The 26,321-nt window shown below is 49.5% G+C and overlaps 1 protein-coding gene across 1 annotated transcript in view; it reads right to left on the bottom strand.

The window, feature by feature from the left end:
* Positions 1 to 4,651: 4,651 nt before the first annotated feature.
* Positions 4,652 to 26,321, bottom strand: part of COL4A4 (collagen, type IV, alpha 4) — a 103,490-nt gene continuing 81,820 nt past the window's right edge. Inside the window, exons 38-47 of the mRNA XM_012728371.1 lie at positions 24,284 to 24,355; positions 22,772 to 22,900; positions 22,570 to 22,683; positions 21,140 to 21,295; positions 18,464 to 18,571; positions 14,098 to 14,223; positions 9,279 to 9,395; positions 7,584 to 7,772; positions 5,532 to 5,818; positions 4,652 to 4,915 (exon numbers count right to left, since the gene is read on the bottom strand). Coding sequence (XP_012583825.1) covers positions 4,652 to 4,915; positions 5,532 to 5,818; positions 7,584 to 7,772; positions 9,279 to 9,395; positions 14,098 to 14,223; positions 18,464 to 18,571; positions 21,140 to 21,295; positions 22,570 to 22,683; positions 22,772 to 22,900; positions 24,284 to 24,355 — 1,562 coding nt within the window. The remainder of the gene's footprint in view (positions 4,916 to 5,531; positions 5,819 to 7,583; positions 7,773 to 9,278; positions 9,396 to 14,097; positions 14,224 to 18,463; positions 18,572 to 21,139; positions 21,296 to 22,569; positions 22,684 to 22,771; positions 22,901 to 24,283; positions 24,356 to 26,321) is intronic.

The following is a 26,321-nucleotide window of genomic DNA, read 5'->3' as shown; positions in this document are numbered from 1 at the left end:
TGTTGTGTAAGACGAAGGACCCCAGATGTTGGGGGATGTGGCATATGCATCTTCGTCCTACTAAGATGAACAGGGTGGTCAATACACATGGAGAAACTCAGGAAATTGGCCATCTCCCTGTGGCGGGGTGTCACCATTCACCGGCCTAAGATGGCGTCCACACAAGGTGGGGTCAGTTAGCTTCTTACACTAGGTGACGTTCTCCAAGGTAGGTGAAAAAGAAAACTCACTTGGGCTTGGGAGAAAATAAAGGCACCGAACGAAAGGGTGGTTGCGGGGGTCACAGAATTTTATTTGTAACAGAGGATAGTACAAAGCTTAATACAACAAAGATTTAAGTGTCAGTAACAGACAGGTATCTTGCAAATGTTACATGTTGAAAGTCTTTAACTTTATAACCATAGGCCAGAGAAAGGGATGCAATTTATTTGACATATTTCACATTTTTTTCCTATGAATCATTAAAAATTTAAGCACCATAAAATTCAAGCATCTCACATGGGTGTTGCATCCAGCCTTGCCGGGTGCTGCATTATGCAGGATCTCTGGCAGATAATAACAGTGACGACTGCAGAGTACTGGTTTTTAATGTCAATTGTTTCGTGCCTTGCAGAACTTCCTGATAATGTCCCTGCAGGAAATTGTGATTTGAGACGTATTTTTTTGAGACGTAGTAACTTTGAGAATTGAAATAAAATAGCATTCCCAAAGACACCACGAATTGGCCAGGTATAAATATTTCTAATCAGCAATTTATATGCCCTGTGAGAATCACAGTATAATTCTACTCAAAAAAAAAAGTATTTTTCCAGACTAAGTGTGTTATTTTAAATAGATGGTGTAACCATTGTGCTGGGCATATAACCTAACTTTCAGTGCCAGGGAAGGTGTCCCGTCCCGTTGTATAAGTGAGGGTCACGGATCCAGGGAGTTGGTGTGTGTGCTTCACCCAGGATCCCCTGAGGAAAGTGACAGACTGGGGCTATTCCACATTTTTGCAGTCTTCTTGCAGCTATCTCGAATAAAACATTCATTGATCCACTCAGTCTGTGCCGGATTAAAAGACAAACGCAGTGGAATCTCCTAGAACACGCGGGATGACAGGCTGTGTTTTAACCCAGAGGTGGCGCAAAGCAAAGTCTTTGGTCAACTGCAGTTTTAGGGGCTTCCAGCTGCTTTTCTAAGCACCTGTGAAGCCAGACAAAGACGCCTTTGTAGGGGCGACGGCGCGGAGTCCTCCTCAGACGCTTCTCTCAAACCTTACTGTTTCTGAGATTTCGGTGTACAGGAAAGGGGCGTTTCAGGAGGGGTTGGTGATTAAGGCCTGTCGCTTGGCTTTCTGTCAGGAAAAGATGGTGGGGGCTGCAGATACGTTGACAGGCTGCAGTACTGAGGCATACGTGGGTGTCGCCTGTGCAGCCATACATGTGGGCACAGCCCGCGGGGCCTGCTGGTGCATGCGGACTTGTCACTCGTCACCGAAAAAAGCGGGCTGGCAGCATGTCAGTCCGAGCTCTGCTCACTGCGCTGAGGAAGCTCAGCCCTGCCCGCGAGGGGCTTAGATCTCAGCAGGAGAGGGAGAGAAGCGAGGGCACGCTGCAGGGGTGATGGGGGGACGGATGGGGTGGGCAGGTCCAGTCGTGGGTGGCCCCGGGAGCCCCATCTCCCTGGGGAAATGGGGCCTACAGGCTGGGGGGGGGAGGGGCGAGGGCAGCTGTGGGATCTGAAGCCAAAGAAAAACAAAATCGACTTTGCCGGAGTCGTCCTCAGACGCTTCTCTCAAACACTTCTCTCTGTCATTGAGAGAAATGACAGCTGAGATTTGAAACGGGGGCGTCCATCAGCTGGGAGACGTCTGCGGATGCAGGTGGAAGGTAAACGTGTGTGGAGACCGACCGGCGCAGGCCAGGGGGCAGTCAACCACCGCAGAGGGCAGAGGACCGGCAGGGCTGGGAAATGGCCTTCGGGCCCAGGACCAGGTGGGGCCCCAGGAACCCCCCCACCCGCCTGCCTATCACCCAGCGCAACCCCCAGGGGCACTGCAGCCACACCCAACCAACAGGTGGGGAGACAGGGATTGGGGAAGGACATTTTGAAAAGGTTAATCAGTGGGAACGGATTCAGGGAAGAGCAGAAAGTGCTGTTCACCCTTCACAGGTGCAGGATGTTTCATCGTGGCTACTCGGCCAGGTGAAGAAAGTACCAGCCCAAACCAGGTGACCTTGCAAGGCTTCTTCACCCCACGGTTTTCCCTTTAGACCATTTGAAATACTTTCCCACAAAGGACAGCATCCGTGCTGCCTGCCGGGGGGTGAGCTGTGACACAGGCCTTGGGGGCGCTCAGAGCCCAGCCCAGGCTCAGGGTGGAGCAAATTGCACCCTTAATTCCCACCTCTCTGCCAATGCTCTTGGCCAGACTATGAAGACAATATTCTAATACCAGAGCTAGAGATTTAAGTACTTGGACAAGCAAGAGAGTTTCCTTATTTACCACTTTGCCTCTTCCGAGAAAATGCTCTCAAACCAAGCCCGTGAAGGCACAGGAGAAGGCTTGAGTTTGGGTGACATGGGACAAAGCTTTTGCAAACAGAAAAGAGTAGTTTTAAATGAAGTTGACTTACATTTAAGGTGCTCAAAATATTTCACATGCCACAGCACAGTTCAAAAATGTCGGGGTCCCACGAACTAGGAAATTCAGTGGTGCGTGGAGAAGCGCTCACTGTAGAATGTCCATTTTTGTCTTTAACTGTCGTCTGAAAGTGCCAGCCTGGGGGCAGCCTGGGGGCAGCCTGGGGGCATCAGCTGAGCATGTGCTGAGTGTAGGACACGTTGCCCAGCATCGGCTGGACAAGGAAACATTTGTCATAAACAAAGTTTTCTTTAAGTGCAGCGAAACTAAACACTTAAACGAGTGTCATTTTCTCATCAGACATTATTCATTGTCCCTAAAATGATCTTTTTTCACATGTGGAAGGTAAGTTCCCTAAGAGTCTTAACCAATAAGCCTTGATCTTTAAACACTGATCTAAAGTAGAAAGCCCTACCCTTTGTTGTTCAGAAAACAACTCACTGTAAATGCACACTGCTCTTGACTTTTATAGAAAATGTGAAGGCAGATGCCTGGGACAGTGGTGATGGGAACTACAAGAAATTTTTAAAATCAAAAACAGGTCCTCCTTGGTGGCACAGGGGTTAAGTGTCAGCACCATGTAGCTCTGCAGCCACTCCAGCGCCAGTTCAGTTCCCGGCCAGGGAGTGACACCCCAGGGCGCAGCTGACCCCTCCTGTCTCCCAGCTGCTCCCCTCAGCAGTGTACTTAAGCAGAGCCTCCTATTCTGCTCCCCACTCTGTCTATGGGGAGTCCTCTCACCCCCTGCACCTCTAGCCTCCTACTCCTGTGTTCATAAATAAATAAAATCTTTTGAAAAATAAATTTGAAGACACAGAGCGCTCCCATACAAGTCAATTATAGGAACCTAAATTTCTAGGTTGTCTCTGTTTCCTTTAAAAATAGAGTGCCAAGTCTTCCTGGTGGGGTGACCGTGACTTAAATGAATCTTTTTACCTAAGTTTCATTAAGTTGCCCTTAATTTTCTCCCAAGTGCATAATGACAGCCTGTCACGGCCTGTCTGTGTGAGATGCCATTATCTGTGTGAGGGAGTGAGGCCGCTGAAGGCTGGGAGGGGTTTTCAGGCAGCCGAGGGAGGGAGGGGTGCTCTGTACCAGCAGCGTGCCCTCCTGAGCAAGCCCCATGTGGTTTCAGCCCCATTAACACACACACACCCCGAAGACTTAGCTGGACCCCCACTGGGGAAAAGCGGTCTGTTTGGAAGTTCACTGCAAGGGGGAGTCAATTTTTGTGAATCACCGCCTCAATATTCATTAATAGCTTTTAGGCTCTTAATCCCTTATTGAATATATTTTTCCCCGTAATTGCTACTTTTCAAAAGGGTTGCCAAAGCCTGCATTTCTAGTCTCTCGAACAGGCAGAAGAGAACGCAATCTCTGGTGTTCACGTGTGTGCTTATGCTAATGTTGCATCTCTGGTAAACAGCGTCTACGAGCCTTCCCCACGTTGAAATGGGCTGTTAGCCGACTGTGTGGGCTTTGTTTTGTTTTTAAATCTCCTCGGGTCATGGTTTTACAATTATTTAAAGTACATGGAAAAACAGATTACAGGGGAAATCATTTCGAAATGTTGGAAATCTCTACTTTCTAGTTTCATTTGTTGGCCTATTTGTTTGTTCCTGTCCAAACCATCCAGAAGCCCACTGCACTGCACAGTAATTGACTTTACTTGCTGGAGATGCGGGTAACCAGTGAACGAAGTTTCCAGTAATGTAATTTGTAATCTGGCCTTTATCGTCAACTCGCCTCCCGTGAATTGGCGTGTGTTTAAATAAAGCAGCTCTCCTTCAATCCTCATGAAGTAAGAATATCTGCACTCCATCTGGACTGATAGGTCCAGACAGATCCTCAAGTGCAGCGCTGGCTTCATCTGACCCGAGCAGAGGCAGGAAATAAGAGCTGTGGGAATATCCCTGTAGAGACAGCAGGCGCTTGGATCCCAGACTTGCTCTGAGCGTCTCAGCACAGGCGACCGCTGCGCCCCTGGGGCGTCTCTGCCGTGACCTGGCAGGACTGTGAGCTTCAGCTCTGCTTCAGACAGACCTGGCACCTGCTGATTTTCCGGTGCTGGGCCTGGCCATCTTTCAGGGTGTCTGGTGAGGGGGGTGAGAAAAACTGCAAATGCGGGCTCACCACCGTCAGCCAGAAGCTGTACTCGTTTGCGAAAAAGTGGCACGTTCCCTGCCGGCCTTGACACTCCAGGAATGGCACCGCTCTGAAGTCTTCCAGGCAGCTGCCAGGGGACGCCAGGGCCTGCCCGCCGCCCTGGCCCCCAGCGCCCGTGTGCTGCCGACAGCAAGAGAGAATTAGGGCCCCGGGCTGCAGCCACAGCCCCACTCCCACCCCAGACTGAGGCCCCATTCAGTTCCTGACAGGATTCCAGGAAGACCAACGATGACCGCCCAGGAAAGAAGGGGTGGGCCTGAGGGGTGCTCACACCATGTCTGGGCACCTTTACCCCAGATAAGTGTGTCTGTTGTCTACACCCGAGTCTTCACAGACTACAGGAAAAGGGAAGGTCCTTGGTCCTCCCTGGTGACGCAACGGGCTAAAGCACAGCACTGTGAAGGTGTTGCAGCCACTGCACCTCGAGCTCAATTCCCCCGCCAGGGAGTGACCCACAGGGTGCAGCAGACCTGTCTCCCCACTGCTCCTCTCAGCAGTGTGTTTCAGTCAGCCTTTCTGTTCTGCTCCCCTCTCTGTCTCTGGTGAGTCCTCTCACCCGCCCCCCCACACCTCTGCCTTGCACCCCAGTTCCTGTAGGCATAAGTAAATCTTTAAAAAGAGAGAGAGGGTTCCTCAGGCCTCACCCTCTAACTGTGCTGTCTCCACGTGCTGGCTGGAAGACGAGCCCAGATGGCGGGCGGGGGGCGCTAGGGTTTGTCGGGGTTCAGGGGCTCACCATCAGGAAGGAGTACCCAATCCAGAGGCTCCTCCAGGCCGGCGGACACGGGGGCACGGCCTGGTCCTGGCTGTGCACCGCCACGGCCGGCGCGGGCGCCTCGCACACGGCACAGCGGCTGACGTAGGGGCGGATCTCCTCCTCCGACAGCGGCCGCGGGGGCAGGGGCGCGGCGCTGGCCAGCCAGTAGGACTTGTCATTCCTCCTGGCGTAGTGGCACACTTGGTGAATGTTACAGTAGGCGAAGGGCAGGGTGCTGAACAGGGGCAGGCAGGACCCCGCCAGGCCTGGGGGCGAAGAGGCAGCGCGTGGGTGCCGCGCCCCAATTCCCTTAGCCAGCGCGGACCCGGCACTGGTCACCGAGGCCCTGGGCCGGCTCTTTCAGCGCTCCCGCTCGCTGGTGGATGCAGACAGAGCAGCGGGCGAGGCCTGACTTCGCCAAGCCCCTGTGTGTGATCACCCAACAGGCAATAAATTCAGGGGGTCCGGTGAGGAGTGCGGGCTGGACAGGTGGGCGGGCACTGGCCGCAGTCAGCGTGGCCCTGGCAGGGGAGGGATGAGGCTGGGCCTGGGGGTGGCTCCAGGCGCCAGCCAGGCCCGGGAGACCCAGCCCACAGAGCCAGAGACAGGAAGGGAATGTTCAGCTCCGGGGGGGCGGCAGGGAGAGGATGTCTGTGCGTCTGTCCAGATGTCTTTGTGTCTGTCCACCTCAGGGTGTGCAGGGGTCAGTTAGGACAAAGATGTGGGCTTTGTCAGCCTGCTGAAGGGGCTTAGATTTCATGCTGAGAGCTCAGAGGAGCTTTGCAGGCTCAGTCTTGCTAGACCTGAGTGGGAGAAGTGGGGCTGGGGGTGTTCAGGGGAAGGATGTCTTAAAGGAACTCTGCTGAGTCTTATGGGCCCCACCCCCTACTCCAGCTTTCCGGACTCTACCCCCTCGCCAGTGATTGGAAACTACAACTCCCAGCAGCACCAGGGAGAGAACTGCAACTCCGACCCAAGGGAAATCCGGCCCAAGGGCGGAGCTAAGCAGGAATTCTGGGACATTCTTGGGGGATAAATAGGGCTGGCAATTGCATCTCTCACTCTCGAGAAACAGCTCTCCTAACAGTGTGACTTGGTGTTTTCAGTCAGCCTAGCCGAAAGGTATTCCAATTACTTTGTATTCTGCTCTCTTTCCTTGGGTTGTTTCCTATTTCTTTCCCCTTTTGCAAATAAACCCATTATTGCCCCTTGTGTGTGCTCCTGCAGTACAACTGAATTTTGAGTGCGCAGGTGAGGCCCCACAGACAGGCGGCCCTGTCCACTCTGGGCTCCCCTGTAACAGGGGCAGAGGGGGTGGGAAGAGCAGTAAATACACTGACATAGGAATCATTACTTGGTTCTTTGCCCCACCCCACTGATGGGGAAGGCCTGGAGAACCCGAGAAAGAAAAGGTGGGGGGCTTGGAAATAGCTGCCCCCGCAGTGGGAACAAGTGACACCATCAACTGTCCCTGTCAGGGGCCCCCTGTGTCCACCCTGCACCATCTTGAGAAGAGTGTCCAGCACTAAGAACTTAAACCCGAGACTGAAATCAATGTGGTAGCTTCCAAAGCTACTATTGAAAACTGTGCCAAGGGACAATGTGGTGTCTTAAACCTGTACTTTAAGAACAAACTGGAAGGCTCTGGGGAGATGGTGCTGACCCTGCTGCATCCCACAAGGGCCAGGGTCCCTCTGGGTGCTGTTGGACATATAAACACAACAACTGACTCTATCGTGACCATGTCGTCCACACTGGGAAGTCAAAACTGCTTTGTGCATCAGATTTGCATTTAATGTACAAAGAATCCTTTTCCAAAGCTAGCAAGAAGCCAGACACTGATAACGCTAAGCCGGATGAGCTTCTTTGACACCTCGTGGGATCCTGGGTTTCACAGGATTGTTAGGAGTTCACGTGATAGTAAGAAAACATCCCCAGACAGGGAGTGGTGGGTGAGGATGAGCCCAACCTGCAAAATGAACCCGAAGGCTTTCCCGCCAGCCACGGACTTGGCCCGCCGGATGTACCTACCGAGGTCTTGGTTGTGCGCTCTCTCTTGTCCTTCCAGGTACAGCAGACTGTACCCCGTCCAGAGCCTGGGCATGCCCTCGGGGCAGGCGGGCTCCACATCCGTCTGGCTGTGGAGCACCAAGAGGAAGCTGCTGAGGTGTTCAGGCCCCAATCCTTTGGGTCCAGGATCTCCAAAGGGCCCGGGAAAGCCTGAGGAATAAAGGGGACAATGAAAGCTATTGAAGGGTTCAGAACAAACACTCCCGAGCACCTCCATTCCTGCCAGATGCTGAGCACCCGAGCCAGAGGCGAGCACAGGGGTACTATTGGCTCCAAGCCAGTCCAGGTGCTGGCCACAATGGAGTCCCACTAGAGAAGAGGCAGCCCTTGGCCTCCTAGAGCGCACATCCTACTTGAGGAAGAGAAGCCGAGACCAACGGGTGCCATAAAAGGCAGGGGCGAGGTTCGTTAGGAGACAAATAGGTGCCGAGAAGGGAACCGGGAGTGGCTCCCAGTCCCCGGCCGCTCCAGGAGGGAAGATGGTCCAAGTCGGCCTTTCCGTACTGTTAAGGGGAAGGATGTCCTAAAGGAACTCTGCAGACTTTTGTGGACTCCCACCCCTACTCCGGCTTCCTGGACTCCACCCCCTACGCCAGAGACTGGAAACTACAACTCCCAGCAGCACCCGGGAGAGAACTGCAAGGACCCAAGGGCGGAGCTAAGCAGCATTCTGGGACTTTGGGGGATAAATAGCGCGCTGTGGTGTCTTTCACTCTCTAGCTTGCTCGGAAACTGCTCTTGGAAGTAGCCCTTGGGAGAGCATGACTCTGGGATTTCAGGTAGTTTGTTACCAGACCTTCAAGTCAGCCCAGCCAGTAAGATATTCCAGTTACTTTGTATCCCGCTCTCTTTTCCTGGGTTGTTTCCTTTTCCTTTCCCCTTTTGTAAATAGACCCATTTTTGACCCTCTTGTGTGCGCCTACAGTATAACTGAATTGTGAGCGTGCAGGTGAGGATGAGCGCGCAGGTGAGGCCCCACCGACAGGCAGCCCAGTGCACACTGGGGTGCCCTGTAACAGTTTCCCCGATCTCCCCCGGGCGGTTCTGGCACTGAGCTCCCTTCTCAGGAGAGCCAGGCCTGAGGTCCACGCCATGGAGCTGGGCTGTGTAAAGGAAGAGTCTAGAGAAGTCTAGTGGGATCTGTCTCCTTTGATGCCTCTCGGGCTGGTACTTTGAGGAGGAGCCAATGATCTTTTCCTTTCTTATTTTACATTTTAAAAGGACAGATTGGTCAGGAAAAGGAGGAAGAAAAACAGCAGCTGCTGCACAGCATCAGTGTGCAAAGTCACCCACCACGCCCGAGGTCTCTGGCCCAACAGGGGACGATCCCACGGCAAAGCCAGGCTGACAGGTGAGGGAGCCACTGAGAGGGCCTGAGGCTGCGGCTGGGGGGGCTCTGCGAGGATGGGCTGAGGTTTGGGGGAGACTCCGCTGGAGCCGCCTGCAGCGGCTGAGTGCTAAGCATCCTCCAGGAGGTGGGGTGCAGCCCACTCTGTCCCCCTGGCTTCTCTGGCTTCTCTCGCCCCATACCTGGCAGCTCCTATCTTGGGCAGCTGCGCTCACTAGGATCAGTGTGGAGAGTTCAGCACCTGGGGCCCTGAGGAAGGTTCTGGCATCTACTGAATCAGAGTAAAAAGAGAATCTGAAGCTCCTTACCTGGCGCTCCTGGGCAGCCAGCCTCTCCCTTGTCACCTGGGTGTCCAGGAGGCCCAGGGGGCCCAGGAAAGCCGTCCGCTCCCCTCCTGCCATCCGGGCCGGGTTGGCCTTTGCACCCTGCATGGAAGTGGCCGTGGTAGCTTGGGCCCCGCAGGCACTGACTCAAGTCCCCACGTGCCAGTCTGGCCATCCTCAGGCGTGTCTACCTGGCCCCTGAGGGAGGCTCACTCTCCACCTGGACGTGGGGCCGAGCGGCTCAGTCAGGGGCTGACGGAGGCCAAAGGAGGCCGATGGACTCACGTCACAGCAGACACCCGACGCCAACCCACAGCAGGGGGTATGGGCAGAGAGGTTTTCACCTATTTCTCAAATTTTTGTATATTTCACCTTTTTTTATATTGAACATCTATGGCTGTTATAAACAATAGCAGCCTTCGTTGTAACGTTTCAGACACCTGAGTGAAGGAATGAATAAAATTTAGCATTCAACTGGGGATCAGGTTAAGTTTGGAGCAAGAGCAATTCTCACAAACAGCCCGTTGTTGAGGGTTTACAGAGTGCCTGGTGCGCGCTGGTCACCTACGGGACTTCAGTCTCTGCAGCCGTGGCCGTGCGTGGACACTCTCACCGCCAGACCACGGCCATGAGACTGTGGCTCAGCATGGCCTGAGCAACCCCCGGGGGTGGGGGGCGCCATCCCCTGACCTGCTGGGACCAAGCTACAGGGCTCAGCACTCCTCGGAGGACCTCACCCACCGCGTGGCTGGTCCCAGACACTCGAGAGGCTCTCTGTGCTTAGTCACCTTTGGGCAAGCTGCAGGCTCCTGCGTTTGGGGAGCAGGTACGGCCTGGGGGGTGGGGGCTTACTGTCGTGATCCCACGTAACGAAGGAGATTTTAATTGTTAATCTGTCTCTCTCTCACCCTTCTCCCTCTCCCTGCCACCAGTCAGTCAGCCTAGAGTCAGCCCTGAGTCAAAGAGGCTCACCCAAGTAGCTCCCATTCTTTTCTATTCTTGGGTGGCCCTTCAAGCAATGGGGGGCCTCTGAGGCTGCAGAGCAGAGAACTGCGCCCCAGCTCCTGGGTGGTGCGAGATGCCCCCCAGCATACTTCTCGCACACTGGCCCCAGGAAGCATCTGAAATGCAGCCCCCACCCAATCTAACCTCGTGGCTATAAAATCTCTCTCTGTCCAGCCGACAGCTCCTTCCTTCCTTTGGGGGCCCACCAGCCAGCCTCCCCTCACACCCGCTTTCCTCACTCGGCCAGGTGGATGTCCCACTCCCTGGTGGTCCTCACACTTTGGCTTTGCTGTTGGGTTGTTGGAGATGTTTATCTAATCAAGGCGGGAAGACGTACTTAGGAGTTACAGTTTGGGAAACACATGACACATTAACAAAATTTCATTTTACAAAAAGGAATAAAACTATGTCTAGAGCAGCCCTCACTGTGCAATGGACAGTCTCTCCGGGGAGCCACCCACTGCCCAACAGGATGTGGGGTGCCCACTAGGGGCGACCCATCAAACCAAGATGGAAGCTCTGCTTGTGTTCCTCACAGGAAGCCTCAGCCCCGAACGTCGCCCGGAAGGGAAAGCCTGGAACAAAGCCAGTGGCTGGACCTCCACAGACACCAGTTAAACCCAGTGAGGCCATTACCACTCTCTGGGCAGGAACGGGCCAGAAGTCGGGCTTTTCTGTGTGAATCTCAGCTGCAGTACTTGGTCACACTCTCAGCTGAGTCACAAGAGGGCTTGGAAGGAAGTGTAGGGAGAAAAGCTGGGGCTTCCTAATGCAGCTGCCTTCACAGCTGGGCTCGGGGTGGTGGGCATCCCTCACACGGTGCTAGAAGAACCCCTTTGGAAGAAGACGTATGATGAGCCACACGTGGCCGCCAGTGGCCTGCCAGTCGGGGCTGGCGCACATCAGGCCCAAGCCCTCCCCAGCCCCTCCGATGGCCACTGTATTTCCTAAGATTCAAAGATTTATGTCCACTGTGCTCTGTCAGTTTTGTTTTCTTTGGTTATTTATATTCTACCAACAAGAGAAACCATCTGGTATCAGCCTTTCACTTTCTGATACTTTCACTGAGCATAAGCCCCTCAAGATCCATCCATGTGTCCCAAGAGGCGTGATTTTGTCTGTTAACGCAACCAAATAGTGTTGCACGGCCTCTTCACACAGCTGTGTGTCACTGGCTGGCCCTGGCTGTGCCCTATTGTGGGGACAGCGCTGCTGTCAGCAGAGGCTGGATCTTTCCAGAGCTCACGTTTCATCTCCTTTGGGCTGATATCTGGCTGTGGTATTTCCACTTTTACTTTTTGAAAGAATGTCCACGGAATGTTCCTTTTAGAGTTGACAACCTCCAGGCAGAAAGAGCTGGGAGAACAAACCTAAGCAGTTCTAAATGATGGGAGGTGATAGGTGTTTTGAAGTAATTGGCAGCAAAGAGCATTAGGAGACTGGGCTGTTGGTGCAAACTCCAGAGTCTGCACCCGGTTACACTCCCAGCAGGCGTGGAGGAGGGTCCCTTACTCCACACGCTCGCCAGCATTTGCTCTGTGTTTCACCTTTTTTCGAGGACCGTCCTCACAGGCACAGGGCTGAGTGAGCTCTCCTTGTGGTAATTTGCATCCACCTTCTAAAAAGCCATGTCCGTATCATTTTGCGCACCTCTAGGCCACCTGGATGTCTTCTCTGGCCACGTGTCTATTTAGGTCTTCTGCCCATTTTCTGAGTAGGTAGTTTTTTTTCTTTTTTTTTTTAAGATTTATTTTATTTGTACATACAAAACTGGGGTACAGGCCAGAGGCTCAGGGGCGGTGAGAGGCTTCACCAGAGACAGAGTGGGGAGCAGAACAGGCAGATCGAGGAAGTACACTGCTGAGGGGAGCAGCGGGCGGGTCAGGAGAGGTCTGCCACGCCATGTGGTCACCTCTGGGGCAGGCGGTTGAACTCATGCAGAAGTGCCTTTAGCTTCTCAGTGCTGTGCTTTAACCCGCTGCGCTACCAGGAGGGCCCTGAGTAGGTAGCTTTATGCCGCTAAATTTTGGCTCAGGTGTCTCAACCTTGAATGTGTATATGAACATCCAGGCATCTTGTGACAAGCAGACTCTAATTCTGCAGGTCTGGGGCGTGGCCTGAGCCACTTCTGGTCCTCGGACTGTGCTTGGAGGGGCACAGAATTGGTGGCATCTGGTCACCAGGCCACCAGGTCACCAGGCCAGTCCACCCCCCAGTGCCCCTGCACCTCCCTGTTGGACAGCCTCCTTCCTCACAGGGCAGCCTCTCTCCCGGGGGCTCAGCGCCAAAGCCCCTGCCTGCTGGGGTCTCAGCACTCCTGCCCCTGCACCAAACCCAGCCCCTCAGCCCTGTCTCCTAATGCTCTTTGCTGCCAACTCCTTCAAAACCCCGTATGACCTCCCATCATTTCAACCTACTTAGGTTTGTTCTGCTGGCTCTTTCTGCCTGGGGGTTGTACATTTCTAAAGGGAAGAAATCTTTCTTATTCCCATTTGTATCACCTGCATCACCTAATACATTTTCTTAAAGTAGAGGGAGGGACTCTGGAAGTGTTTACCGGCTGAATCGGCAGAATGCCATTACAGGCCACACCCACTTGAAAGGCATTTTGTAACGGTGGGGGAGTCTTGCAAGGGCTTATGGGGAGAGGCCTGGTGGCCCCGTGGCCCGGTGGCCCCATGGCCCGGTGGCCCCATGGCCCTGTGGCCCCGGAGCTTAAGCAGGGCTCACGCGGTGCTTACCGTTCCTGAGAACCGGGCCTGCAGTGAGTGCCAAAGAGAGGGAACTTTAAGTCACCTCTGACTCAGAGGTAACAGAGTTGCTACCAATTTGCTTAGAGCAATAACAACAGTGACTCGGCCGCTGCAGAGGTCCCAGAGCCCGCACAGAGGGGGCTCTACAAAGCCGCCCCGGACACACCGACACCACTAGCCCCACCTCGCTGCTTGTCTCTCAGGCCCTGGGCTGCTTGGCTTTGGGGAGACACAAGAAAAGCAGGTGGCACTTCGGTTCCATGTCCAATATGTTTTTTCCTGAACCAAAACGTTCTCAGCCAGGCAGCAGCGGCCATGCACGCAGGGATAGCCTCATGCCTCTCAGGATACTCCGCAACAGGTCAGCTGCAGTCCAGGGCTCTGCCCCTGGTCAGAAGAGGCCACTGCCCTGCAGAGAACCAGCCCTGGGTCCCTCATCTCTTTGTAAAGCACCCACTGCAGTGGGGTTACGTGAGGAAAAAATAAACCATTTTATTTTTTTTAAGGATGATTGGTTTAAGGCCTAGACAAGGCTATTCTGCCAATGATGGAGCAAGGCTCGGGTCAGTGAGTGAACAAGGCCACAGGGCCACACCCCTGAGCGACGCTCCTCCCTTCCTGCTCCATCCTCCCAGTTGTGACTTTACCTCCTTCTCCCTCCCTGTAGGCAGTGGCTGTTTCAATGAACCAGTTCAGCTGTTTTTCATTCAAAATCAAGTCAAAAGCTATTCATGACTATTAATGGTTAATCGGGCATCTAGGCTGTTGTGCTCGGAGGTTTCAAAACCTCCAGTCTAACAGCTGTCCACCAGAAAAGATTTAAGCAGGAGTTCAACACAAACCAGGAGCGATGTATCGATCCAGTTTGTTATGATTAAACCTTTGGGGAAATGTATGAAAAATGTATAAGAGGAAGGAGATTTTCATTGCTTTCTCCTTATTGGGATTTTAGGCTATGTACCAAAAAATGCAGAGCAAAGCACATGAATTTCCAGTTCAGCAACCTGGGGGGGCGAGGGGGGTATTATGAGGAAGCAGGCCCATACCTGGCCCAGGGGGGCCTCTTGCTCCAGGTAACCCTGTGGCTCCATCCGGTCCTCTTGGGCCTGGCACCCCAGGAAGCCCTGGGATGCTGGGGCAGAATTCCGGGTCTGCAGGTGGTCCGGGCTCCCCTGCAATTGGAATCAGCTGTCACCGCTGTGTGAAGGCCTCGGCCCAGCTCCTCCTGCCTTCTCCTTAGACAGCTCCACACACTACGATGACACATTAGCAAGAAAGACCCACAGGGGTTTCTGCTCACTGGGGGGGGCATGACAATGCCCTGGAAAGGGTCAGTGAGTGAACAAGGCCACAGGGCCACATGGCCCTGTGGGGGCATGACAATGCCCTGGAAAGGGTACTGTTCAGTGAGTGAATAAATGAGCAAATGCGTTAGGGGGTAGGAGTTCAGGAAGCAAGAGCATCTGCAGTAGTGAAGGCTGCTGAGAGAGTAACCACTGTGCGTGGTCTCAACAGGACTGCCCACCTTTTGGGGGGAGCATAGAAGAGCTGGGGTGTAGGCTAGAGGGCTGTAGGGGGTGAGAGGATCCACCAGAAACAGTAGAGAGCAGAACAGGCAGACTGACTGAAACACTGCTGCGGGGCGCAGCGGGGAGACAGGAGAGGTCTGCTGTGTCGTGTGGGTCCCTCCCTGGCTGGGGATTGAACTCGTGCCACAGTGGCTGGGGACAGCTTGATAGTGCTGAGACTTTAAGCCCTGCACAACCAGGGAGGCATCAAATGCCCACTTTTGAACCATGTTTTACTGGGGTGGCAGCCCCAGGAGGCATCAGGAGAGGCACTGGTGGGTTTCTATACTCAGCTTACTGTCTCTCTCATTCATGACCTGCAGTCATGTGGGCATCCACTGTGTCCTTTGCTCAGAGAGAGCATTTGAGGGCAGTGACTGTAAATTTAGGGCATGTTGGAATTATCCCAGGGAGTTGTAAAAATATCCTGAAGTCTGGGTCCTTGCCCCAGAAATACTGGTTTAATTAGTAAAAGACCTGACTTGGGTAGTGTCCTCAAGCTTGGTTGACAAGAAATCTAGCTGACAATAAATCTAGCTGGCAAGCGAGAAGTACTGGTATCCAGACCCCAGCTGCACTTATCAAATAGGAATTCCTGGGGGTGGGGCCCAGGCGTCAGCCATTTTTTTAATTCTCCAGATGATTCCAGTTTTCCCCAGGACTGAGCAGTATCACTGTGAAGCTGTCATGCTGACTTGGGCACAGCAGAATCATCAGATCGGCTCACTGGCACCCCAAGTCTGGGCAGGGAGGTGGGTACCCAAACTACATGTTCCCCCTGAGGCTGACGTGGACGCAGGACCTCCTGTCGAGAAACACCCCTCTGGACATTGGACATCTCCTTCCTGATTATGTTCACATCTTTACAAAACTTTGCCCTGAAGATTCATTCAGTCACCCTCAAAACATTCTACCAGGAGGAAGAAATGGTAACACAAAGTAGTAACGGTAACAGCTGATGGCAATGAACTGAATTGAGGGGAAACGAGTTGATCTGGATTCACCAAGTGCTACAGGCTAAGTGCTTCACGGCTCAGCGCTCCCACGTGTAGCACTGGAGTGCTCAGGTGACAGACTAGAAGACTCGGGCCCAGGCAAACAAGTGACACATTGAAGGTGACAGCAAATGGCAGCATCTGAACTAAAACCCAAGATGCTGGGGTTCCACCGACGTCCCCAGTCTGCACACCATACTCCAGGGCTTGTCAAAGCTGTGTGATGAATTCTAAGAAATGCACTTTATCTTAAAAACAACCTATTAGTTATCATGGTCTTAGGACTCACACGCTTGGGCAAGCCAATTTTAAGAACAGTGATGATAAGGCAGAAATTCCTAGAAATGTGCTGAGAAAATTAACTATGATATTCCCCATTTTTTCTGAGTAAGTTGGTGACAACTCACTAGAGAGATCATTTCAGTTTTTAAGTATGAACACTTCAATAGCAGAATATATTGAAATTCTGATTCTACTTTTCCATACTTTTTAACAAACAAAAAACTGAAGGAAAGGAGCTAAGGCATCGATGCAAGGGTCCTAAAAATAAAATGAGGCATCTGTAGCCACGGCAACTTCCATGAGGGTTAATAACAGACGCCTGGAAGGAACAAATACAGAAATTCCCAAATTTCCTTTTCTTCTTTTGAAACTCTTTTTATTCTCTTAGAGCATGCCAGACACAAAATAATATATTGCTTTTGCATTGTGGAGAGTGACACGAACTATCAGTTGGGAAGAAGAATGGCATTTTCTTTTTAACACACAAAGAAATTTGCTCTCTGAACATGGACTTTGGAAGGGAGAGGAAGGCTTGCCCCAGGCCCATACTGGGTTAAGGGCTGATCTTTTTATGTTGTTGATATGGATTATTCTAAGGGTGTTCAATGTATTTATGCTGTAGAATTTTGAAAGAAAATGTACTACAATATGTGCGGCAGCGTTTGACAGAGAAAGCTCTCATACTCTATACTCTATGCTTGAATTGAAATTACATAAGCTGAGCATGTACACTGTCTTGACAACCTATAATGAGGCTTGGCATCAGGACACTCTAATATGGGGTTACTTTAACTGTCACGAGGATGCGAAGGCAATAGAACCTAACATAATTGCAGCACCCCATTTGTGAAGAGTAACCAAGTTTAAGTCACAAATACAGCAAAAAAAAAAGAAGAAGTACAGAAATGACTGGAAGCCAGATTTAGAGGAATTTATTATTCACAGTTATGCTTACCTTTGCAACCTGGAGAGATCCAAAGCCCAAATGAAGAAGCCACATGATTTTCATATGGTAGAAAGAGATTTAAATGTGTGAATTAGGACAAATATGAAATGGACATCAATAATCATGTGAGCACAGCTTCAAAGGCAAGTGGAATAACAATCTCTTATTTACATAAAAAGTACACCTCGATGCTCTTGACAAGAACAGCTATGGGCCAGTAATGGCGTTTGCATATCAAAACTGGACCCAGCAATTCCACTCGTAGGGGTCCACCCAAAAGACACAAACACATTCATGCACAAGGATACGATGGTTACTGCAATACTACTTATAATAGGTAAGACTTGGAAACAGCCCAAATGCCCAAAAGTAGATCATGGGATCAAGAAGTAGATGTGGTATATATACACACTAGAATACTATTCAGGAAAAAAAAGATAAGTTAATGCCATGTGTGGCAACATGGATGGCGTTAGAAAGGATCGTGCCCAATGTAGTAAGTCAGAAAGAAAAAGAAAAATGTTGGCTGATTTCACTTACAGGAAGAACACAGGGAAACCAAATAAGGAATCGGGGGGGAAACAATGCCAATTAAAAAAACAACACAACAAAAATAGACAACTATAAATCAGAGACATTCTGCGGGGGAGGGGCAGGAAGAGGGTATGAAACGGGGGGGGGGGGGGCAGGAAGAGCACAAGGCACCAAGGTGACGGTGCAGGTGACTCGGCGGTGGGAACTCTGTGGAGACCACACCTGATGTCAATATATACACAACAGGAAATTAAACATAATAAATAAGCTATTGTTTTTTTAAAAAAGCTTGAAATGCTAGTCTCTTGCACAATCTAAAATCCACTTTGATTTCTGAAGGGTGACAGACCCTAATTCCATACAGACATTCTGTGCCTTTGAAGGTTCCTGCCAATTCCGTACGAACTTGCCCAGCTTCAGACGCTGTGCACAGAAAGGAAGAGAAGGTGAAGCCAGGTGGACAGGCCCTTGGCTGTGCTGTCCTTGGCCATCATACGTCACACACCTTGTTCGTGCCTCGACTGGCCTGCTGATAGGGGAAGGGGTGCGCCCGCTGGGTCCCACATTATGTGGTATTGGCTTGGGGCTGTGGAACACGCTCCTTCTGTCCATCTCAGATGTGAGTCTGGGTCCTTTCCTGCTCAGCGTTGGCAAACTTTGACCCCTTAATGAAAATGTTTTGTCTCTGGAACTTATATTGAGTAACTTTTCTTTTCGTGGAACTAATGTACCATCCCGAAAAAGTTAAATAAAAAGATCTAGAAAAATCCACTGGAATTCAGAGACAGGAACTGACTACAACTCTCACATAGAAGACTCAAGTCCATCTACCGTGAGGGAACCCAGATTTATATTTTCCCAAAGAAACATTTGGTGTAAAATCAACTCCTAGTCTTACTGATGCTGACCATAAATATTAATACATCAAATATATCACTTTGTAAAGCAGCCTGCACCAAATATAACATTTACCTCAGAAAGGGCTCCACTCATGAGAATTTGCTGGTAACTTCAGAATAATTGAATGACTGCCTGGAAATGGCCATCACAGAATGACAGGTACAGGCAGCTCAGTGGAGAAGCTTACCTGGGGGGCCCGGGGGCCCTGGCATGCCTGGAGGTCCAGGTAAGCCCTTCTCTCCAGGGAGCCCTGGAATTCCTGGTGGCCCCGGCGGCCCTGGGTATCCCATTGGCCCTAAAATGAACACATTAGATTGAGGGCACAGGAGTGGAACCATATGTAGTCAATGAAAGAGTGGTGCATTCAGAAGCTCCCCCGACCAAAAGCAGACAAAGCCTGCTTGAGAGTCCAAGCTCATCTCTCACTCTTTTCTGCCAGGTTGAGATGAGCTGCCTCTGGAAAGAAGGAAACAGGGCCCCTTGAACACAACCAAGAGCAATGAGTCCACAACCAAGAGAAAACTAAATCATAACACAAAGCCGCATGTCCTGGATTCCTCTGGAGACCGAGGGCAGAGGCTGAAGGGAAAAGAAGGGCAGGTGCCTGACTGCCTCAGGGTAGTGGCGCCCAGCCCCGAGCGCCCACGCGCTTCACCTCACCCTCTGTTTCAGCCACACCAGCCACTCAGTTGCTCGCACAGTCTGTTCCTCTCTTCTTTTCCATCTGTGAAGTCCTTCCCATTCTGTAGAGTTCATCAGGGAGCCCACCCAGGAACCCCAGCCCAAGTCCAGAGACGTAGCAGCAAGCTCCCACAGAAGAGGACCCCTTTGCTGAAGCTCATCTCCGTCCAGCTTGCAGGATCACTGAGAGTGAAAATCTGGCTTTCCCTGGCTTTTACTATTCCTAGTAAGAGTGGGGACTGTGCAGCTTTGTTTCACACAATTATTGCAGGTGTCTAGTGTATATGAACCGTTAAGCTGAGGATACTCCCTGTACTTTTCACAAGGACACACTCGATTTCTCCTGCCCACTGACATGGGCAGAGGATTAGGGCTCTCCCTGGTGGCGCAGTGGGCTAAAGCACCACATTATGAAGCTCTCTGAAGCCACTGCAGCACGAGTTCAATCCCCGCCCCGGAGGTGACCCACACGGCGCGGCAGACCTCTCCTGACCCTCCCGCTGCTCCCCTCAGCAGTGTACTTCATCAGTCGGCCTGTTCTGCTCCCCACTTTGTCACTGGTGCATCCTCACCCACCATACCTCTGGCCTGTACCCCAGTTCTGTAAGCATAAATAATCTAAATATAAATAAATAAAGAACTAGGAGCAGGGCTCCACCAATTTTTCTGACTTTAGTAAGTCACTAGTATCTAGAAAGTTCAATATTTTCCCAATCCTGGAGTTTATTCCCAGGTGGGGGTTCAGCCTCTGGGTAACATCTGGTGAATTGTGTAGAAGAATAAGGTTATATCACAAGCTTCTTTTCTTAGTGACTAGAGTGTGAGCATGTATTTCCAACTCCGGGGTTCAATAACTGGAGCCCACCTACATACAGATTCTTTAAAATTGATTTTATTACTAATAAAGGTGAAGCGAGCTTCTGGGCATTGTCATCCAGCTTGTGCACGGCTCAATTCCAGGGGTGGCATCAGCTCTCGTCACAGCAACACCACTGTGATTTTGATCTTCCCTCCACCCTAATCGTTTGCCTCATTTCACATCTGATTCTGAAGTCAGACTGGGTGCAAGTTATTTGGTTCCTGAAAACTTTAGCATTTCATTGTTTGGTATCCAAGAAGCCTTATTTCTATATAACATAAGAGGATTAACATGGATAATCAATATTGGTCCCTTTTCAAAAAATGTCTGTGTATCTTATAATTCCCTGAAATGTTAGAGACTGAAGTTTAGTATCCCTAAATATTAGCAGTTTGATTAAAAAATAATTAAAATAGTTTTAAATGATGAGAGCAGTTCAATAGTGGGGCTATTTCATGAATATCAAAGAGCAAAGTCAGCAGTCTAAAACACCTGTCCAATAGAAAATCCACTAATCACGTGCTAATTCACTAATCACATGCAACTCTTGGATCCTGAAGTGGATAAATCCAAACTGACTTGTGCTTTAATTGTAAAACATAGACTGGGATTCTAAGACAGAAGGAGGCATGTCTTATTGGAGAGTGGAACAAGGTTTGTACAGAGCCTTGAATATCCCATTGATTATCTGTGTTAATTATATGCTAAATTAATATTTGAATGTTACAATAAATAAAATTATGTATGAATGCTATTTTACCTGCTTATTTTTTTTAATGTGGCTGCCACATGTTTTAATAACATTTTTAGCTTGCATCACATTTCCATTATCAGTTCTGGTCTAAAAGAGAAACAAGTGTCTTGTAAATGAATTTGTTCTTTTTTTTTTTAAGATTTGATTTATTTATGCATACAAAACTGGAGTGCAGGCCAGAGGTACAGGGGTGATGGGAGGACTCACCAGAGACAGAGTGGGGAGCAGAACAGGCCGACTGACAAAGAAGAGCAGCGGGTGGGTCAGGAAAGGTCTGCCACTCCCTGTGGGTCACCTCCGGGTGGGGATCGAACTCATGCTGAAGTGGCTTTAGCTTCTTAGTGCTGTGCTGTAACCCTCTGAGCCAGCAGGGAGAGCCCTGTTTCTTCTTTTTATTTGTCCTTCTTTTACCCAAAATCTAAGACTCTGGGCACATTGGGACATTTTGGAAAGGTAGTCACTGTTCCCACAGGAAATAGGAATTACCTCCGAGGACCACAGCACCCCAGAACCTTAAAGGAAAACATGAGAGTCTGCTGTACTATTTAAGGAACAATTTGAATTCATACCTTTTGGGCCATCTTGTCCATCACATCCTGGGAAGCCTTTGTATCCGGGAGGACCGCATGGACCTTGGAAGCCAGGTGGTCCGGGCCAACCAGGGTCACCTGGTTCCCCTTTCAGAAGCTCAACACTCCCAGGGGGGCCTGGAGGCCCAGGTCTTCCTGCCATAGGAAAGGGGTAAAAAAATCCTCTCAAAAACAAATGCATGCTGGCTGCCTAGGTACTTCCTAAGGAAGTAACTTAATGGTTTGTAAACAAGGGATGGAGGGAATTCAAATAATTAAAAAGTCAGCAGTCTCAGAAGAGAAAGATCAAGTATGTCTCAAAGAACGAGTTGAGAAATGGCGTAGTCTGTCAGTTCCTATTATACAAAAAGAACCTTGTCTCTCTTCCCTTCAGAGTTATTCCTTCTGGAAGAATCAATTATGATTACATTTGCATTGTCATCCCACTGGAAGGGATGGATGAAAGGGAGGGAGGGAGGGAAGGGAGGAAGAAGGGAGGGAGGAAAGGAGGGAGGAAAGGAGGGAGGGAGGGTGGTGGATGGATGATGGATGGATGGGTGGGGGAGGGATGGGATGGTAGGTAAGTGGGTGGGAAGATGGGTGGATAGAGCTAGAAAGAGACACAGAGATGCATAGGCAGGTTGACGAGAGACTTTTGAGAAAATGTGGTTGATGGAATGAAATATTCATTCAATTTAATTTATGTTCCTATTTGTAAACAAGTTTCTACATATGGGGGTTGAGAACAAATTTTATTTTACTGTTTTATCTTCTATTTAAATTCCATATTTAAATTCTATATTAGCACATTTTAATTACTTTTATTTTCCATAGTATAAGATAAAATTAGATGCCATTTGAATCCCACCTTTACTAAAGTAGGGTTTTAAGGATAGTGAGTTTATGTCACTTAGACGGTTCTAGTAGAAAGATGGTGGTCTGTTTTCAGCGAGAGTGCACGGGGCCATGTTCTTCTTCCCACCCCTGACCAGCTCCAGGCTGACCCTACTTTGTCTGACATTGTGTCTCGGGATCTGTCCCTGAGGACTGATGAGAGGGACAAAGTGTGCTGTCAGCAACACACGAAGCAACTGTCTCTGTGCACCTCCAGGCCTTCGTCCAGCCTCTCTGGCTCATGGCAGTGGGCTAGAGACCAACAGAACAGAGTGGACTCCCTCCTGCAAGCCGCCTCTGAGGCTGTGGTCAGCATCTGGCCAATGGGAGGCCTGCCGTGAGCCAGCGCTTGCGCCCCCGAGAGGGTCTGCTGGAGTTGCAACACCACTGCTCTGGGCCTGAGCATGGTCCTGAGGCCCGTCACTCCCCACCTCCCCACCCCCCAAGCTGATGGGCTGCCAGGGCGCAGCCTCTCTGCAGAACTGGAGTCATCTAAGAAGAGGCGCACCCCACTCTTGGCTGTGACTTTCTCATACCTCTGGGCCCATCAAGGCCGGGAGGTCCCTGATCTCCAGGGGGACCCTGGTGGAAAGTATCATACTCAGGAGCTCTTCCTCTGGCACCTTCGCGACCAGGTGGCCCACGTCTGCCTGAGGAACAAATTCAGACACCATCTCATTATGTCTGGAAAGTATGGCCTTAGCATTGAAAGAGAAGCAAAAGTATGCTGTTACACACCTGGGGGGCCGGGGGGGCCTTTCTCTCCAGGGGGACCTGGGGGAGAAATTCCTGGGCTTCCTGGGTCTCCCGGATCTCCTTTCAACCCTGGGGCTCCCATTGGGCCAGGTGGGCCTACTGTGTACAAACCTTGATGAGGGTAAAAGGACAAGAACATTAGCACAGAATCTCCCATTATGCCAGGAAAGGAACCGCTTGCAAATAGGGAATGGCCGGACAGCTGTCTCTGCTGGACTGACCCCTGGCTGTGCAATCTCTCCGGGCTGTGTACTCTCCTGCCACCCAACACACCAGTCAGCCACATGTGTTCAATTTGACTGCCCAGGTCTAAGAACAACAGCTGAGTGGCCCACCCTCCACGTTCCATGATGGACAGACTGAAATAAATCAGAGCCAACAATGAGTAATAAGAATACACTGGTTTGAAAGGCCAGGTGGAAACTGGCGGGTAGAGAATGACTGTGGATTTTCACATGGGCTGAGGACTCCAGCGGCGTCTTCGAAGGGGCATTGGTTTGAGCAGACTCCTTGGAAGACCCGCGAGATGAATCCTAGGTGACTTCGTGATTTTCCCAACTGAATCAAGATGTTTGCCACAATTATTCAAACCTAGTAGCCACCAAATCAGTGCTTTTCTCTGGGCCCTTCAAACCCTCCTGTCTGATTTCAGCTACCTTGTCTGGTTGTGAGCTGTTTTTCTGAGGAAGGAATGCAACAAATGTGCACTATATTAAAATAATGGAACACCTTAAAATGCCGTCATTGATGATTAGCCGATTTGTGGCATAAAAATAAGGGCAATCTGTTCAGGTAATTTGTTTTAGCAGCAGGCTATTTGAGAGATGCTAAAGCACTAATTAGAGTCACGTGGTTGTGCTTAGCATGACTACACTTAAAACAATACAAAAAAGAAGCCCAACTATTAATTTGTTATTCGTAACATTTTGAAATTTCACTCCACCTAAGCAATTATTCGAGCATTTCAGTAGGCAGTCCCAAGCAGTTATCAACAGAAGGACCTGCTAACCAGTCATTCCTTCTTAGAACAGTCTCAGATGGCAGTTTTATAAAAAAAAGTCATGTTTGGCAAAAAATCGTCCCAAGGTTGTGTGTCATAGCTAATCTGTCTTCTTAGTCTTGAAGCCCCAATCTTGTGAGGTGAAACACACTGGAGCAACTAACAGTCTACTGACAGTTTAATTTCTTGAAAATGTTTCCTTTTGGCTTCCCTGTTCACGCAGGGCTTAATTCTCAGTACTATGAAGTTATCAGCAGCCACTGCAGCATGAGTTTGATCCCTGGCCAGGGAGTGACCCACAGGGTGCAGCAGACCTCTCCTGTCTCCTCGCTGCTCCCCTCAGCAGTGGATTTCAGTGGTTCCGCCTGTTCTGCTCCCCACTCTGTCTCTGGTGAATCCTCTCACTCCCTGCACCTCTGGCTGACATCCCAGTTCTTGTATGCTTGAATACATAAAGATTCAATCTAAAAGAAAGAGCAAATGTTTCCTCTTACCTGGAGTACCTTGAGATCCTTTCTGACCCTTTAACCCATGCAAGCCATTCAGGCCGGGTGGCCCATCGGGACCTGAAATATATCACAGCCCGTGACCCTTAGGGAAGACCAGGACTTTTGGTTCACCTGCTAGTCTCTGTCCTGCTCTGAGACACAGTAATCCCACTATGTAGAGATCTAGTTCATGCCAGGGGTTATTACTTAGCAAATTCATTTAATGGGTATTTTCTGTAAAAATACTCTAAGGTGTTTTTGTTTTTTGTTTTGGTTTTAAAGTACAACTGTTGATTTATGACTGTACCATGAAAAGCTCTTCTTAACCATTGAGATACAGATTTCCCACCAGTCTAGAATTACTGAATCTTGGTAAAAGAAGTGACCCTTGATTTGATGGCAATGAAATCACACTAGATGAAGAAAGAGATTGAGAGACTGGGCAGGCACAGACTCAGGCTTATTTCATCCAATCTTTTTGCTCTGCCATGGTCTGCTGATTCTAGTTTCCTCAGATCTAGTCAGGTAGTAGTAAGACAATAAGGATGGGTGGGGGCTGTGGCAAAATGCAGAACTGATATTCCACCTACCTAACTTCTGTTTTTAAGCATTGTGATGTTCAGAAAGAATGTGTCCCAGGTCAAGTTTAACTGCATTTGTAACCACTTTATTGAGAAAGAACCATCCTGATGCTCCTTGACAGAAGCTAAATTTATTTCATGTTTCATTGAAAACTCTCGATAACTAGATATGGTCTCATTGATGACTTTCTCTTTAAAGATTTCGTCAGACATCAGTATAGTTTTTTAAGAAAACATTTACCAAATTTATTTGCCACTGAATACCTATAAATCTATAAATTTATACATATATACATTTATAATATCAATATTTATACTACCTTTGTAATATATATCATTTTAATATATACAATTACATTTCAATTACATTATTTATAGAACTGAAATATTTATATGTTTGAAATCTATATTGATAATATGGTAAATCCATAGAACTATAGGGAAGACATAGGGAAAAACAAGGAAATAAAGAGGGACATAGTGAATAAAGACAACATCCCTTGGTGCTTCAAACATGTCTTAGCTCACGGGCTTGGAAGAAAGACACCCCTCACCCCTGGTCAAGCCTGGCAACCTCCTCTTCCATTCATGGAATCTCCATCTTGCAGCTCTTTTCTCCCATCCAAGCCTAAAAGCCAGTTATTCATTTAGTTTTGGGTCCCATGCTTCAAAGTTGTAATAAAAACATTCTCTGTTTCTATGAGTAACACAGAGACATGCTGTGACCCACCTGAGACCCACACAGCGCTCCTCCAGGCCCTTAGACCCTCACTCATCTGCTATATACAACCATCAAGTCTTTGGGTAACTGACTGACTTTCGACTTTGGATAAATTTATTGAGGGCAAGACCAAGTCCCATCATCCTTTTTCTCCCCCAAATATAGCATGTATCCCAGTGTGGACACATCTGGTGTTCTATAGATGTTTGTTGAATGAACGCGATGTTGCATGAACAGAGATATTGAACAGGGAGGGAGAGGGATTGAAAGTGCTGCAAGAAGGCTTTAAAAAGATGTGCTACAGTTCCCATTTCAAGCTACGGCTTTCTTGGTTCGATTTATAGGATGAATGCAATTTGGGGAATTAGATGAATCCATTTGTATATAAATAATTCAAGTGCTAATTACTCTCTATTCATTAAAGAAGTCCTCTGTGGACTTCTTAATAGACAAGGAACAGTTGTTTGGCTCCATTCTATTTATTATCGTTCTTGAAGTGGATGGTTATTCTATTTTTAAAATCTAAACTTGAGATTCGTGCAAATGAGACACATATTCTCTCGCACAAAAAAAAAAAAAAAAAAAAAAAAAAAAGGACGATCCTCATCTTTTCTCTAACGCTATTACATTCCGCACAGCGTTTAACGATTCTGGCTTCATTTATTTTCCAATCCTCTTCCCTACTTACGAGCCAGCCTTTCAAGTTTGCACCAAAAGAGCACAGAGATCTTTATCTGCCAAA

The sequence above is a fragment of the Condylura cristata genome, unplaced genomic scaffold (assembly GCF_000260355.1).
Source record: "Condylura cristata isolate star-nosed mole 26May11 unplaced genomic scaffold, ConCri1.0 scaffold00002, whole genome shotgun sequence".
NCBI classification, from domain to species: Eukaryota; Metazoa; Chordata; class Mammalia; order Eulipotyphla; family Talpidae; genus Condylura; species Condylura cristata.
This window is presented reverse-complemented; position numbering and strand designations above follow the sequence as displayed.